Genomic DNA, 17178 nt, shown 5'->3' with positions numbered 1-17178 from the left:
ATCGCCTGAAGAGGGAATCAAAACTGAAACAGTTACCCTGTACTATAAAAAAAAATTGCACATTCTAGAAACATTAGAATGAGAGCAGATCATCTCAGAATCATCACCACATGGCAAATGTGTATAAAAACGGTGATCTCTTTATTTAAACCCAAGCTACAATGTCACAGGATGTACAGTACAGCAAAGTATCGGGGTATTACTGGCGTGAAAATACAACTTTCGTTTCTCAAATGAGCTGTGGGGAAGTAGGTCTTCACCCTTTTGAGCTGATGTCAATTACCAAATATTACGCTGAAGTATTGTATCCACAAAACTACACACAGATACACAAATGGTTTGATGTTTCAGAACTCACAAGAAAATCAGGACTTAAAGAAGTCTGAAAGAAAACAGGGAAGCAGACAAGAGTGGGGGAACAAAAAAAAATATCCGTAGAAAATATCAAAAAAAATTAACAAGTTTCTAAAAACATCCCAAAGCCTTTACATGAAAAATTTCCCATGTGTTCAATAGAAATATTACAGGTGTGGTTCTGGACTGGCTCCACGTGATCCTGGCAGAGCTTTTCTACAACACGTATATGGAGACTGGAGAGCAACACGTCGACCCTCAAGCGTACACATCCTCGCGGTCGGCGTTGTAGATCTCGCCCTCCTGCAGCGATGCAAAGTTGAGGAAGTGCGAGGGCCGATGGACTTCGTGGTAGAACTCCTTGGGGTTGGCCAGCTGCAGATCGTACTTCATGTTGGGATCGTGGCGCACACCTGTTAGCAAGACAAGTTAGAACGGTTATTTAGTGTCACCTGCTACGCCGGTATGTATTCTACAACATGGGATCAGTGGTTCGAGCAACGGTGACATGCAACAGTCAAGTCTGCCAGTTTTGCCTGAATAAATCATTGTTCATTACATTTAAATAAAAAGATACTGTGTTAATCTGAGGAATAACAAGACTAATGCACATTTCAACATGATCGGGATAGATACATTTGTGAAGCAGAGCTGCTCAGTAAAATCAATCAAACTACAGGGACAGAGCGGAAATGGAAACATCAATGGATGCCATCAATTTGTGTCACGAATAAAAACACTGTGACCTGGCAATTTTAAACCACAATCATTTAGGATCATGCAACTGAGGTATAAAATAAAATAAAAAGTTTATCTAAAAAAAACAAAAAACACTGTGGCTACGGACCCATGAAGTTGTAGTTCCAGGAGACTTGGCCAGGGACCATGAAGAAGCCCAGGAAACGATCAGAGAGCAGCATCTGCACCCTCTCGTAGTGGGAGGGCAGGTAACCTTTGGGGTTGTTGCCCTTGTCGGTGTTTTGACGACCCCACTCGTAGCCACTGGGTGTCAGCTTGTAGGCCGTGAGCGTGCACGAGCCGGGGGTGAAGCTGGAAACCAGAGGTGAAATACACTTAAGTACCAGTTCATGAGACAATGGCTCATTTGTGACATTTTAATAACCTTTTAGTCCAAGAACCTCAGTTTTTAAAATCATAGTGAACACTATCAAGCGGCTCAAAACATTTTTTTATTTTTTATTCTTGCAAAAACCTTTGAATAATGGACATTTGATATAGATATTGATTTTCCAGGAAATTATGACTAAAAAATAAAGGATTTTGTACATTAACTTCTAGGATGCATAAAGTTGTTCTAGATTTTACTCACTACAGTCACACAAATCCTGGTTTTATAGACAGGTGGTGTCTTGTAAATCAAACGCACCTGCAAGTGATGATGATGGTCTTCTCTCCATCCCAAGAAGGGTTGTCTGCCATGACCTTAGCATGGGTGGTGACGTCCTGTGGGGACAGCTGGGGTGACTCATTGGGCTGGGTGTGGATCCAGCCGAGGGGCTCCATTTCCTGTTTGAGTAATCGAAAGATTAAAATTTAAAATCAGCTGGGACAAAACAAGTGAACTTCTAAATGAAGGAAGTAATGAGCTTCTATTTTAAAATACTGGGCAGGAACTTTTCTTCTTACCTTGAGATATTCATGACCAGGCAGCTGGTTAGGCAGGTGGACAGTCTGATGCGTCCCCCACTGTGGCACCATGACGATGCAACGGATCTCCTTCACCTGGGGGTTGTCCGGTGGGCTGGTGCCATACAGGTAACCTGCAATCTGGAGCAGCACGGTGCACGTTCAGAACACGCTCAATGACTACAGTTTCTATAGCGCATACATCAAAAAGATGTAGACTTAGAAGCAGCATTCATACCTGTGCTCGTAGATCTGAGATGCAGATGAACTTCTTGAGGACGTTCTTGGGCAGGATGTAGGTGTAACCCGTCTCCTTGATGTCATCAGATGAGACGTAGATGTGGTTGGTTCGGAGATGGAGGTTCGCAGCAGAAATAGCCCTGACAGGTGATAAACAAGGATCATTAAAGCCGACTGAGATGTAAACAAAGATAGGTAAAATTATTATTGCCTCTTGTACTGTTTAGTACAATACACGTTAATAAATTGTGACGTTGTACTCTGCCCGCCTACCTCACTCTCCACTCGGTCTTGGAGGAGAAAGTCTGGGTCTCGTAGTTGGAGGTGGTGGAGGTGATGATCTCGTCGCCGTGCTTGTTGACGGTGCGGGTCTGTGTGGCGGTGAGCTGCGACTGCTCCTTGGTCTGTTTCTCGATCTCGGCGATTTGCTGGCGCTGCTGTGACGGCGCGGAGATCTCCATACCCAGGATGATGTCACGGATCTCAGACTGGGTCAGAGAGGCCACGTTCACGCTGGAGGGCGAGAGGAGAAGCAACAACTATTAAATGCAAGTCTGGTTGTATTCTGTTCCATTAGAGTACTGCAGTCCCAACATATTGACAACAACCAACCCAATAATATCAATCCCAAACAATACTCACTTGTTCTTTTTGCCATAATCGGCCAGAATTAGGTCCTTGAGTTGCACTTCCACCTTGATCCACTCCTCATCGGTGAGTGTGGGCCAAATGTGGTGGGGCTCAGTGATGGTCGTCTTGTCGGGTTTCAAAATCACCTTGGCGCGGTCGTTGTTGACGTGGAGCGCTCTGAGAATCAGGATGAGTCGGGAGAAGGCCTATAGAGGGAGCAGACCACCAAACACAAACTCTTTAACCAGGGGAATGAGTAGATGTCACCAAAGATTAAAGCACGCTGAAGAGTTTTGTTGAGAAAACAGTGATTCTCTGTTGCGTTAGTGAAACTCACTGTGTAAGACGAGATGGTCTTGAGCCAGTCGTCGTAGAGGTTGAACAGCACCATCTGAGGCTCGGTAGCCTTCAGGATCAGGTCTCCAAACTTCTCCACCTTCAGACAGGCCTGGAAAGGCAGCTGCAGCTCCGAGCCCTTGATCACGATGTTGGGGAAGTCAAGCAAGTGGACCTGCACAGATAAAACAGCATTAGGACAGGAACAGAAGAGTAATCCAACTTCCAAAAATCACACTGATACTCCAATGCTTGTAATTACAACAGCAGTCCTTAGCAGAAGAGTCTCACCTCCAGAGGGTCCAGCATACCCTTCCTGGTTACAATGATCTGTTTCGGCTGCTCTTCTACAGGGAGGGAGCGAATCAGGGCAGCCACTTCTTCAGCTGTCTTCCATTTCGCCAGCTACGAGGGGAAAAACAAAACAGGATTGAAGTTAGACACAGGAAAGAAGTGACTACAAAAAGGGGCAGGAGGGTGTTCAAGTGTGTATGTGTAACTAAGTCAAGGACATGGTTTAAAGAACATTAAAAACTGGATAAAGGTCATTCTGTGTAAAAAACTTATTATATTCATGGGACCTCTACTCTACAGTTTAGCTGCATTGTTTCTGTAACAAAGAATGTAACAAACCAACTTGGGATAAATTACAGGACAAATAATGAGATTTAATGATCGTTTGGTGCATTTTCTTAAACATAATTAAAAACTGCATATATTAGGAGTTCATACTACGAAATATTAGGGATCAAAATCATTAGAGTACTGTCGTACCTGTCCCAGACGCTTCTGTCCAGCCCACACAGATGTGTGAATGATCTTGAGGAAGAGCTGACCAGTCCTGGGGTTGAAGATGAAAATAGCTCCATTGATGGGCTTCGTGGTCAAGTTACCCTCAAAGGTCTGTTCAGATAGAGAGAAAAAGCATGTAACTAGATTCATTTGTGGTCTTCAACTGTGTTTTGGACACAAGAACGCTTCAGTGAACCATTGGCCCCTCACCTTGTGGATGGTGACTCGGTAGACATTGGTGTCATCCACGAACCAGATGATCTGGTTAGAGAAGAGTTCACCATAGTTCTGAGAGGAGAGGTAGGGCTCAGTGGGCTCTGAGGAGTACAGCTGCAGGCCCTTGCGGATGCGCTCCCTGAGCACATACAGGGCGGGGTTGGCCTTCATGATCTTAGCCATGGCCTGCTGGATCAGAGGCTTGCTTCCAGGGAACCAGTTACCATAGGCGCTGCAGAAGGATAACAAGTTCAAGGCAGGGTCCAGAACTACAGTGATTTTGTTCCTTGCTGATTTAGTCTCTGATGGCATCCAAAGAAAAGCCCTCCATAGGGAAGTCAGTGTTCATCTAACCAACAATGCTGTTTGAGCGCATGTGAGTTGACAGATGTGTTCATGTCCGACAACTTGTGAAGCTGGTGTGAAAACTGAAAGGCTGCTGCAAAACATTTGTGAACAAGTGGATGCCAAACTCCAAGAAATGGTGTCAAGTATTTGACTGAAAATTTTCAAGTGTATTTTTTAGATGCCAGTAAAGCACACACTCACTTTAATGATCAGAGAATAAAATCCCTAGTTTGTCTCATTCAAGTGTAATAATAAATTCAGTTAAGTAACTGAACTACAATGTTATGTGAATTTAAGGAGTTATACTGAGAGTTAATGTTATGACTCAGATAATTCTGGTTGTGTGACATATTTTCAAACACCTGCAGCTACAAAGAAATTTTGTGTGTGTGTTTGATCAACTTCATGTTTAATTAAGTAATTTAACTTTTTTCTTTTCATGACTCGTCACTTATCCATGCTTGAAACAATCCTTACCTGTGGAGGTTATAGGCCAAGTCGATAGCAATGAGCACACCGGTGGGGGAGGGGTAGATACTCATGTTGTCGGTGGTGTAGTCCAGGAATTTGGCTCTGGCGTAGCGCTCAATGTCATGTGAGTCATAGTCGCCCCAGCGGAGCTGAATGTCAATCCAGTACTTCTGCGTGGTGGTGCTGTCCATCACATCCCTGTAAGAGGTGGGGAACAAGACGAGACATATGACCTTTAGGGTACTTTCATAACAGGGAACACAGATCATATAAGGGTTCTCCTTATACTGGTGTACCTTATGAAGATCTAAGATTCCTCCCAAAATAACCTTGAAGTAATCATATACAGTCAATGTGAATATATTGCTCCAGAAATCATACTTTGAGTCAGCGAGCAGAGATGGACGAGAGACGTTCCACTTGTACGATGCGAAGAGGAGGATGTCAGCACATGAGGAGTTCATCTTGTAGGACTTCCTGGGGTGGATGGTCTCTTTCTGTACAGTCTCAATCTCCAGAGCGTCCAGCTCCTGGTCAAACACCTGGAAACAAAACGGAAATAAACATTTTCACATTGTTTGATCTGCCAAATTATATTAACAGAATTTTTAAAGCAGTTATAACCTCTTCAATCTGGTAGTTAACTGGGTAAAAAAAAAAAACAGAACCTACCTGACAGAGATCCATGACAATGCTCTCATGAATCTTCTGCCACAAGTGAGCCCTGAAGATCTGAATGAGGGAGATCTTCAGTGTGGGGATCTTGCCATGCATGAAGATTCCTGTCAGGTCAAGTTGCACCTGGAAACCCACATACACCTAGAAACAAGGAGGGGGTTAAAGCTGTAAGCCAGTGCCACCACAACAGTTAAAATACATGATCTGGTGAGAGATATATATGTATATTATTTGACATATGTTTCAGCTGCTATTTGTACTAACGTTGGCTCTGTTGATGGTGGGTGACCACCACAGTGTGAAGCGACGGTTGGGGATTTGGTTGAGACCAGACCTCTGGGCGTTGGTCAGCTTCTTCCATTTCATGGACTCCTCAAAGCCACTGGCCTTCTCCCTAAAGCAAAGAAACACAGTTGCTGTTTTAACAAACCGAATTAAGCGTAAAACAAAATCAGGTCCATGGGATATACAGTCCTCTCACCAGAAGAGACCCTCCCAGGTGGGGAAGTAAGTGCCTTTGAAGAGTGTGTGTTCCAGGATGCCCTCCACACCGCCCAGGGCCTGGATCATGTCTGTGCGGTAGTTGTTCAGGTTCCACAGTTTGCCGTCGTGCCTCTGGTGGGTCCACCAGAACGGATTCTGCTTCAGCACCTGCACACAGACAATACAATAAATTAGCATAAGATGAACAACTGATCATTTATGTACATGTTGTAAGCATTCAAGTCAAAACAACTGATCACTTGTTCATCCCTAAAAGTACCACAAAAAAGGCTTTAGAACTCAAATCTTGACATAATTCAATGACCTCGATAAACTGTTTCCCATCAAGACATCAGGGGGATCTCGGTCATACCTGGTACTGCTTGAAATCTGTCCTGACTCTCCAGCCTTTGTCATAAGCCAGTGTGTGTCTGTCCTTCTGGAAAAGTGTGTTGATCCGGGGGATTCCTCTGTCCCATGAGTCCTCCAAATCCTCCAAGGTGAGACGCCTAAAACAACAATCACACCGCTATTTGCCTCGTCTAGTTTCAGCTCTCATTTCTTAAAAACAAATACTAATTAGATCAGTGTAGAAGGAGATCAAAGAATACTCGCTCTTCATACATTTCTTTTAAAAATGTCAACTTTAACAAGCCGAACCACTAAAGGCCTTACCGGTTCTGGGCGATGGCCTCCTGTCTCTTGAGGGCGTACTCGGCCCAGACCCTCTGAGAGTCGATGAACTCGCTCTCCCACGGCTGAATGTAACGATACAAGTTCGGAATCAGCTGGTCCTCTTCATGACTCATTCCAGACCTGAAGTGGGTGATGCCCACGTCTGTCTGCTTGGACCACCTGATAGAGAGAGAGAAAAATAATTATCCAATGGCACCAGGGCTTAAGTAATTTTCATAGCTGACTGTAGAAACGAAAACCAGTTGGCGTGGGTGACTTACCGCAGGTCTGACTGTGGGATAAGGACGTGGCCCATAGACAACATGCCAAGGCCGCCCAGCTCTTTGGGAGTGTAGAAGACAACAGGAGGGAAGCGACTGGGCATTTTGGAGTTCAGACCGATCTTGATACGCGTCTGGATCTTGTTCTCACACTTCACCAGCAGGTCGAGCAGCTCCTGGGTGTTCACCACAGCCTCACGGAAATACGTCATCAAGCCGATCAGGGCCGTGTTCCATTTGTTCACGATCTGGAGTTAAAGACAACATGCTGTAACAATCTGACATGGTTCCCACACAGTTGCTTTTTTGGATTCATCCCCTCTCGTTTTTTGGGGCGGATGAAGTTGTCTGCTGACCTTTGTGAATGTGGTGGATCCCGAGGCCATCAGGATCTGACGCACTCTGTTGTGGAAACGCTGCATCGATTCATCATCCACACGCAGGAAACACTGCGCTGTCCTCTCTTTAGTTACCTACACGTGAAAATACAGTGAAAAAACTTAGTAAATGGAATGTGATCATGACCATTTGAAAAAATTAAGCAGTAATGATTTGTTAAGTTGAAAGTATCTATATATTCATTTTAGCTGTCTGAACACATCAGCAGCAGTTTCTTCTTTTGGGCTTTAGTTCCTCACCTCATTCTGCAGGTTCCAGACACCGTCCTTGTGAGTAAACTCCTCGTAGCTGGTGCGGCACTTGGGGAGGATGCGGCACTCAAAACCACACATGTTGAAGAGCAGGTTGGGGTTGTCTTTGCTGTAGACGGACACAAAGCTGTTCTCCCACTGGACAGTGGTCACGGACCTGGGCAGGCGATTTTTTATGTCCCAGAACACTGCACGTCCACTGAGGAAAATTAAGTTCAGAAAAGTTACATCTATTTGTCTCAAACTATAAAAGGCAAATTTGCTAAAAAGTGAAACGGACAACACAATAAGATTTAATATTACGAAGAAGTATTAGTTTATTCTTGAGGTTGAACTCACAGGTTGACATCGTGCTTCATCAATCTCATGCGAGCATCACGGGGCCAGCACTTCTTGTTGTTGTAACCCACGATGTTCTCGTTGTTGGGGTCTGGATGCTCGGTCAGGTATCTCTGAATCAGATCCCTGGCCTCGTCAGCAGAGAACCTGGATGAGAATTTGTAATTTTAATAATATTTAACCAATTCTCTCATTGTTTTGACGGATAAGTAAGACTCAAGTTAGACCAGGCTGTCTTATTATTTTGGTGATTCAATCGCACCTGAAGAAGATGTGGATGCGGTCGATGTAGCGGCAGTAAAGCCGGATTGGGTGGGCACTTTCTGTGGCCGTGTCCTGGAAACTGAGGAAGTCATTGGGCATCTGAGGAGGGCCGGCCATCTCACTGGCACGGTGCAAGCCCAGCACCAGCAGGTCCATCACCAGGCCGTAGTACTGCACAATGAACGAGGCAAACTGGAGCCCCCTGATGATGCCATAGGAGTTGGTGTGGTTCATGTCCTGGACAGAAAAGGGACAGGTGACAATGTGCAAAATACTTAAAGATCAAATAACCATAAAAATATGAAGTATATTCAAGTATGTACAGACACTGTGCTACATTAGCCTTATTTGAGAGTTTACCTTGTAGTTGATGACCACGTTGTTTTTGGCCGTCATGTAATCAGCGATGTTGTGGTCAACAATAAGACGCAGCAGCCTATTGAGCAATGTCAGATCAATCTTCTCATACATCTTCTCATAGCGGGACTCCAGCATCACGTTGCACTCTCCCTCTGCAGTCTCCCACACATCCTGCAAGTTGTTGATGCCTGAGGAAACGTGACAAAAAGCCCTTAGATTAATCTTTTTCATATCAACATGATGGGATTATCAGATTTGGAACCCATGTTATTAAGAAAATTGACAGTTATTTAATGCCAATTAAATCCAGCAGAAATATCAAAATCCCTCTATTACTGGTTCTTTTCCAATATAACAGGCCTGACCTTGGCACCACTTGTATACGAGCAGTGGCGGTGGTTCGGTGTCAGCGGGTTTGATCCAGGGCGGGAACAGGCGTCTCTTGTCTGCCTCGTACCACAGGTACTGGTCCAGGTAAGCGTCTGTGATCTTCTCCAGGGGCTCCACATCGTACACCGGTACCAGGTGGCTGTACAGGTCCATGAACTCGATACCCACCTGAAAAAGAGAAGCAGACATTCTGACACTGGCTAATTTATCACTAATCCTTAAATTTTTTTAAACTACGACTAGCAACTGTCCATGCTCTGATGCATCCAATTCCATATAGTGTATGAAAGCAAAAACGTTCCTTCATTCTGTGAGTGTAATTTAAAATATAAACATCTGCTCATCTATGTCCTGACCTCTTTGAAGGCTCTCTGTGTGAGCAGGTGACGTTTGATCCTGGACAGGGCCTCGTGGGGATTGTCATACGCCTGCTCGATCAGCCCCAGCTCCTCCCGCTGACTTTGGTTCAGACGAGACTTCACACTAGGAGACACAGAGACAAACTGAATAATGAAAATATATATTCTGGACGTGGGCAATGAATACAGGTTTAACTCTCAGAACCAATATCTGAACGGTGAAGAAAAAACTGCGGCTGCAGCCAGTGAGAAAATAAAAAAGCCACCATTCATTTTAATGTTCCTCCAGTTCTTACGCACAGGCAAGCAGACCAATGCAAGTGCGCCTTTGTAAGAGGATTTATTTCAAAACTTGAACTGGCAATTTGTTTTTTAATTAATTAGTAAACAGTCGTTGTGCCTGGAGTATGGGAACATTTGCTGATTGGTCATGTGTTAAGCATGTTTACCTGTAGGCTTCCTTGAGCCTCTCCAAGGCCAGGATGAGCAGCTTGGTGTCATGTTTGTAGGACAGAGGAGGGAAGGGGATGGGCGAGAACCGCCGACTCTCCAGCCAGTGAACGGTGGTGGTGTAAATGGCCACTGCCTCTTCAGCTGTGATGTAGGGTCCATCCTGTGATCAGATTATGTACACTTAAATATCAAATATGGCAAAATTTGAAAACACAAGCTGACGTAGCCTGAATACAGAACAACCAAAGAACTCTTTTTATAATGTCGTATTTGCTCATTGTTATGAAAAAATTGAAATGGGCAATGAAAACAGGTTATTGATTAGAATTTTTTTTGTTTTAGAGTATTAATTATCAGAACCAATATCTGAATGGTGAAGAGAAAACTGCGGATGCAGCCAGTGAGAGAAAAAAAAAGCCACCATTCATTTTAATGTTCCTCCAGTTCTTACGCACAGGCAAGCAGACCAATGCAAGTGCGCCTTTGTAGGAGGATTTCATTCATTTTAATTCAAAACTTGGGACTGGCATTTCTTTTTTTTTAATTTCACTAGTAAATGCAGAGGTGGAAAATGTATTTAAGGTTTACAAAAAACGATGAATTCTAAACTAATGAATTCGTAAATTTGTGCAGACTGACGTAACATGAGAATAATTCAACGTGTGTTACCTTCAGGTAGTTGTGCTGTCTCTCCTGCTCAGCTTTCAGGTACAGACGGGTCAGTCTGCCCAGGTTCTTCTTACACACTGTCTTGTCCACAGTGGCTCCGCGACGGATTCGCTCACGGTTGTAGTGGGCAGTGTTGGTCCACCAGTCAGCTTTGGCCTTCACGTAGCGCAGGATCATGTTCTCAATTGGAGTGGGCAGGCCTGGCACCTGGTATGATGATAGCATTTGTATTATTCAGTACGACTTCAGGTGCTGAGAAATTAAGGTTATACTACACTTGCAGCACATGAACACAGACACTTGACAATTGTGCACAGTGACACAAAACTCAAAAGTAGGAGAGTTTTAAGGATTCTGCGATTAATTCTCGTCTCTCAACAACAGACGACAGCCCCCTCCACCATGTTCACAATGAAGTCATCTTTGTGATTCACTGACCTTCCATGGGATGTTGGCCTTCCAGCACCTCCAGGACTCACTGAGGTGCTGCAGGATGGTCCTGGCCTTGTTCTGTTTGATACCCTCGGGCATCATGTCCAAGATGTCGTGCATCACTGCAGCACGAAGCTCAAGGTCAAAGTGAGACTCCACACGCTGCTTGGTCACTGTCTTGGCTACTCCCTTGGAGTGACGTCCTGTTGGGATAATTGAAAAAAAGCTGCTGCTTACACTGTCACTGTTTCTACAATAGATTTCCTCAGAGTATGTGCATTATATCACGTGTTGCTTGAAAAATTCACACAGAAAAGCATGTATGTGTACCTTCAAATTGCCTGGCCAGCAGATTGCCCAGCCACCTCTCCAACAGTGGAGTGATGCCCCTCATGAAGAACAGCCACACTCTCCAGCCGGGAGCCCAGAAGCCACAGCCTGGACCCTTGCCCACAGGACCCTGACCAAACAAACACACAAAGAAAAACCCCCAAACGTGAAATCAGACTTTAGGTACATTTTAGTTTAATCATCGTATGTCCTTCCCTCATTTGCTATGCTCTTAGAGCCAGGCCATAACATTACTTACAGTGTTGAACCGGTAGTAGATGAGATGCTTCAGGTCTTTGCACATGCGGATTTGTCTCATCAACTTGTACTTGTAGCGGTACATGCCTGTCAGCTGACCAACATGAGCGAAGATGTACTGCAGTCCATCAGATAACTGCAACACAGAGACAAGTTTCAGAGATTAACCAAGTGTCAAATGACACTGTGTTAGTACCCTTGCCAACAAAGAAGTTCTAAACAACGTTCTCTGTGCCCCTTTGTCCAGTGGGTAAAGCCTTCAAATTAAATTTTTTGTTTTACAGTATTAACTATCAGAATGGATATCTGAATGGTGAAGAGAAAACTGCGGATGCAGCCAATGAGAAAAAAAGCCACCATTCATTTTAATGTTCCTCCAGTTGTTACGCACAGGCAAGCAGACCAATGCAAGTGCGCCTTTGTAAGAGGATTTAATTCAAAACTTGGGACTGGGAATTTGTTTTTTAAACAGGGGTGGAAAATACAGAGACAAGGGTCAGAGATTAACCAAGTGTTAAATTACCAAAGCGCACTACAAAGCATAAAACAAAAAAGGATAAACTTAACAGAAGTGGAAAAGTCCTCAAAACGGTTATCATAAAAATAAATCCTGGTGTTTTATTTTATGATTGGTTAAACTGTGTTACTACCCTTGCCTTGCAAAAGTAAAAAACAACACTAAGTCCATAGCTGAACTAACCTGGAAAGCATCAACATTTCCCAGTCTGTACTGCACATGGCTGTCCACCACCAGCTTGCTGAGACGCAGCACCTCTCTGCACAGATGGAAGGCATTGCCGAATCGTGACTTCTTACGCTCCTGTGGGACACAAAAGAGAACAAATTGGTCAGTTAACACAGGTTGTGTCACCGCAGACAAAATGTTGTTAAACATTGCTTTAAGGATGAACCACATTTTGGCTTTGCAGAAATTATGGAATTACAAAAGCAGAGAAAATTTATAGTAATTTCATACATAATACATGCAACAATGGAAATAATATGTTCTGAGAAACACAAAGTCTTAAATCTCAATATCAAGTCAGTACATTTTACATAAAATGAGTTAACCAATAAATGGATTTGCTCTGGAGCTTTTACCTTTGTGGTCAGTGTCTTGACGGGCTTCAGGTTGAAGTTGTAGTCCAGATGCAGGTAGTTGAGGTTCTTACGGTGGATGAGCAGATTGAGCATGTTGTAACCCTGTCTGCAAACCTGCAGGCCCACCTCCACCCAGTCCAGCTTGGTGGACTGAAAGAACTTGGTGGCCTTGAAGGAGCGGAACAGGTACCTGGAAGACAACAGAGGGAAAATCTTTACAGGAAACGCCTATGATGAGCAAAAAACTGCTTCAATTTGAAAACAGGAAGTTTAACAGGAAACCAAGTGTCTAATGATGCTCACCTCTTCTTCTGGGCTTTGGGTGGTCTGTGCTTCAGAGCATTAAGCACATAGTACTTGAGCAGTTTCTGGTATGATACACGCACTTTCACTGGCTGTCCAGCGGGACAGTGCTCTCGGTACCTGTAAAATAATTTCACACCAACAATTAAGCATTTCTCAGAATTTACATCAGAATGACATTCAATTTCATTTCCACAAAGTCAATCCATCTCCTTTTATCACTACGTTGTATCTTGTGGTCTTGCTCCAACATGTTAATGATCACAACTCACCAGTTCTTGATCAGGGGGATATCAATGGCACGCCTTGTGCGGCCCGATCGGAGGTTGAAGGGTCTGGGCGCCCACAGCAGAGCAATGCCATTGGCTGTGTGGTCTGTGTAGAGCGGGGTCTCTTTAAGGAAGGGCTCAACATACTCAGCAAGCTCAAACTCCTCATCATCATCAGGCAGAGGCTCTTGACTCTGAGTGGGTAGAAAGAGGAACACAAGAAAGACATTTGTGTGTTCTTTGTGAGTTTTATCTCAAATTAAACAAAATATTATAAAGGATTTAAAGCAATATCTGAGTGGTGAGAGGCCAACTGCATCTGCAGCAAGTAATAAAAGAGCCACCATTCATTTTAATATCCCTCTTGTTCTTACGCACAGGCAAGCAGACCAATGCAAGTGCGCCTTTGTAAGAGGAAGTCTTCGCAAATGTAACTTTTGTTTTGTAGTGCAGGTATTACATTCATCTTTTCTCGGCTGCTAAAGGTGAATTATCAGCCACACCAACCTTGACAGAATGTCTGTGTGAAATGGGGTTGATCAGCGGATCAAAGTAGAATGCTGGAAGATCTGGATCCTCGGTCTTGATAAACACCACGTTTGGTGTGTGATACCTGAAAAGATAAAACACAAGTATCACCTCAACTCTAACTCCTTATTACATATGTTGTAGCAAATTTAGTGACTGGGTGAGCGAGGTTTTCTTCAGTTGATTTGAATTACTTTCAACAAACTATCATTTTAAGGTGTAACTAATCAACACGTTTCTTACCAGGTGAGGTGGACGTGGTGTGGCAAGTTGTTGTACAGGTAGGGGAAAGCGATCTTGTACTCTGTCCTGATGGGCTGTCGGATGATGATTTTGTTGATGTCGTTGAACTCATTCCAGTCTTCATCCCTGTGGGAGAAACATAAGGATCAGCCAAGGCACAAATCCTCGAGCTTATATTCTTCATTTATTTTTCCGGGATGAGACAATATTAGCATTGGAACAAATCCAAGACAATTGCAAAACGGAGAAAGTCTATCAAATGTGTTTACAACTATGAGGATGCAAGTGGTGCTCATGCCAAGTGGCCTACACCATCCAAAGAAATTGTCTGGAAATATATATTTTTATCAAAGGCGGGAGGTTCTTACTGTAGGTTGATGTCCCGAACCAGAGGCTCAAACTTTGGTCCCCCGGGTATGGCCATATTTAAGGCCTTGGAAGTGAAGAAGGCCTTGAGGTCAAACAGATAAAAGTAATTGAAATCCACCAGGTCTGTCAGCAGCTGATTGGCCAGACGGTACAACGTGGACATCATGGGCAGTGTGAACTGCCAGCGACGGTAGGTGGTGCCATTCACAAACCTGAGGAGGACACAGATTAATCGTTTTTTCCCATTCTGCCTGTAGCACATCAGCTTAATATTTAAGACTTAATATATATGTCTAAACATTGATGTGATGGCTTACTTGGTAGTGTCCTTGAGGGGCTGGTGCTCATAGAACCACTCCGTAACGGAACCATCCTCATCAGTGTCCAGCTCCATCTGGATGGCTTCCAGTGGTTCTACATCAAGAATGTTGTCAGCATAGTCCAGCGGCGGCTCTTCATCATCAAATGGTGGGAAGCGCATCCGCTTGAAGTGACGACGATCGCGCTTCTCACGACGCATCATGATCCACATGGCTCTGTGAGGAGGATGAATGATGACAACATATATTGTAGCCAAAATAATAAGCCCAATGCACTATTTCTCTGAAATGTAAGTAAAATATACTACAAGTGATATCATTTAATACCACTATTACTTACCCCCACTGGGCAATGTAAACTGGCTCTATGACCCAAGGTATTTCATTCACAAAGGAAATAGCTCCAGTGATGTGGTAGAGAACGGGTACATCTCGGATCTGCTCCCAAGGCATGGGCATGTTCTCCAGCAGTTTCAGCACTGCATGGGGCATGTACTTGAGGGCACTGTTGAAAAGATAAAGATACAAGATGACTTATGGACATAGTGATGGATCCCATCAAACAATAAGCAAACAAGTTAAAACTTTTAAACCCCCCCAAAAAAGGGGTAAGGCAATCTGTTTAAAAGTTGCATATGTCTCTAATTTTCTACCTGTTACCCAATTAAGCAAGTTTTTATTTCCACATTGAAATCATATTACTGTAAAATCATTTTTTACCCAAGGTAGACCCTCTTGTCATGGCGAAACTTCCTGTTGGTCATGTCCCCGTGGTCCCTGATGATCTTGCGGACATGCTCGGGTGGCATGTCTTCCTTCTGAGCATCCACAAAGCCAAACTTTCTCTTTTCTGAGTATCGCTTTGCCTGCAACTGCTGCCATTTTCTCGCTGTGGGGTTGCAAGACATTTATTAATTATAGAAAAATAAAACGCATCCATTTATGAGACAACGTTGTTACTTCAAACCATCGACGTGCTACAATAAGTGAAAGCCAACTCACCTTTCTCTTGCAGTTTTTCCTCAGACATGTAGTCTGGGACCGGCACAGGAGGGGGTACACCTGGTGGCATTGCTACAGGGACCCCTCTGTAGGGGAAGGTAGCAGCCATGGTGCCTCTCTACAGAAACACACACGAAATAAAATGAAACATTGATTTTGAAGTTGAATACATTTCGTGTCTATATGTAATCAACACTCTTAAGATTTGTGTTTCAAGTAAAAGAAAACTGATCTTGCATCTTTCACAGGTAAAAGTCAAGCGCTGCCTTTTTCTCGAATACTAGTTATTTCATTATAAAGCACACTTTACAGTTTCAACAAAGTTGGAGAAAAAGCCTTTCTAATTTAATTGATTTAAGTTTGTTCGACACAAACCGGTGCTCGTAGCACTATGGAAAACATAATCCAAGCTGAGTGAAATTCCACAGTTCAGTAGCTTGAACAACATGGCTTCCTGAACCGCGAATACACGCCACTTAAATGGTATAAGTAAAAGTATATCAACAAACTTAATTTATTCCTCGTTGTTATTAATTTTAACGCGTGAACTACAATTGATGGATGTTTTTCAACAGGCTACATCAAGTCTGCGCAACATTAGACGACGTTTTAGGTCTAGCTTTTGTTTAGGCCGAGCGCGGATGAAGCGGTAAGCTAGCCGGATGCTAAAGTAGCACAGCGGCTAACAACTGAATGTTAAGTAACAGAATGAGAAAAGGCCACGCACCTCGCTACCTTCACTCCCAGAGTAATTCGTTAACGTTGAAGACGACCTTGTCCAAAGCACGACCGGCTACCACAACATTTCTCTTTCAAGAATGTGTGGTCTTTTTGTCTGAGTCTCCGTCGTGTTGACTGCACGACGGACAACGGCGGCCACACGATGATCGTACTTCAGCGGTAATCACCAACGACGGTTACGCCGCCAAACTATTGCACCAAACACACGAGGGCTTACGTCGAAACATACGCAAGCGTAAAGAAAGCGTACTTTACAAGTACCCGTATGATCCGGTTTCCGTTGCACTACTGCCCCCTGCAGTGTCGGGGTGTTACAACATTACACTTATCAGTTCAGTCCTCTCGATCAGTTTTTTTATTTTTTAAATTAAACAAAAAGTCATAAATCTCTTTTCTTAATCGTCCTGTTTTTGTATATGCCAGCCCCTTTCTTGTTGTGTTGTTGCGATTTGGGCATGGAAATTATTTTTGCTCAAAAATGTGTGATATATATAATTTACTTGCATACGCTGAAACCTTACAGCAATCATGGACAACCCCTCTCATCATCCTCTCTGCGGAACAGAGACTACTCAGCAACACTTTTATCTTATTTAATTTAATTATTACATTTCCCTTGTGCTGCTACACTCAACACGTATGTGCTG

General features: G+C 43.7%; 1 protein-coding gene across 1 annotated transcript; it reads right to left on the bottom strand.

Moving 5' to 3' along the window:
• Positions 1 to 122: 122 nt before the first annotated feature.
• Positions 123 to 16698, bottom strand: prpf8 (pre-mRNA processing factor 8). Its single transcript, XM_047335449.1, has 43 exons — positions 16518 to 16698; positions 15791 to 15908; positions 15509 to 15677; positions 15129 to 15293; positions 14786 to 15004; positions 14468 to 14680; positions 14100 to 14225; positions 13836 to 13941; positions 13332 to 13522; positions 13060 to 13179; positions 12757 to 12946; positions 12356 to 12475; positions 11657 to 11791; positions 11398 to 11527; positions 11074 to 11270; positions 10636 to 10842; positions 9963 to 10126; positions 9511 to 9637; positions 9130 to 9322; positions 8765 to 8952; positions 8403 to 8641; positions 8141 to 8287; positions 7790 to 8000; positions 7508 to 7624; positions 7152 to 7399; positions 6871 to 7050; positions 6569 to 6704; positions 6194 to 6363; positions 5977 to 6106; positions 5707 to 5853; positions 5416 to 5576; positions 5041 to 5232; positions 4210 to 4447; positions 3982 to 4110; positions 3499 to 3612; positions 3209 to 3382; positions 2884 to 3077; positions 2515 to 2754; positions 2240 to 2381; positions 2002 to 2142; positions 1742 to 1881; positions 1202 to 1404; positions 123 to 767 (listed from the first exon to the last, which is right to left on the bottom strand). The coding sequence occupies exons 2-43, from the start codon at positions 15897 to 15899 to the stop codon at positions 613 to 615; spliced, it is 7017 nt and encodes a 2338-aa protein (XP_047191405.1). The 5' UTR covers positions 15900 to 15908; positions 16518 to 16698; the 3' UTR covers positions 123 to 612.
• Between the last annotated feature and the right edge of the window lie 480 nt (positions 16699 to 17178).

The sequence above is a fragment of the Scophthalmus maximus genome, chromosome 11 (genome assembly GCF_022379125.1).
Source record: "Scophthalmus maximus strain ysfricsl-2021 chromosome 11, ASM2237912v1, whole genome shotgun sequence".
NCBI lineage: Eukaryota > Metazoa > Chordata > Actinopteri > Pleuronectiformes > Scophthalmidae > Scophthalmus > Scophthalmus maximus.
Note: the sequence above shows the minus strand (reverse complement) of the source record. Positions and strands in the feature narration are given on the sequence as shown.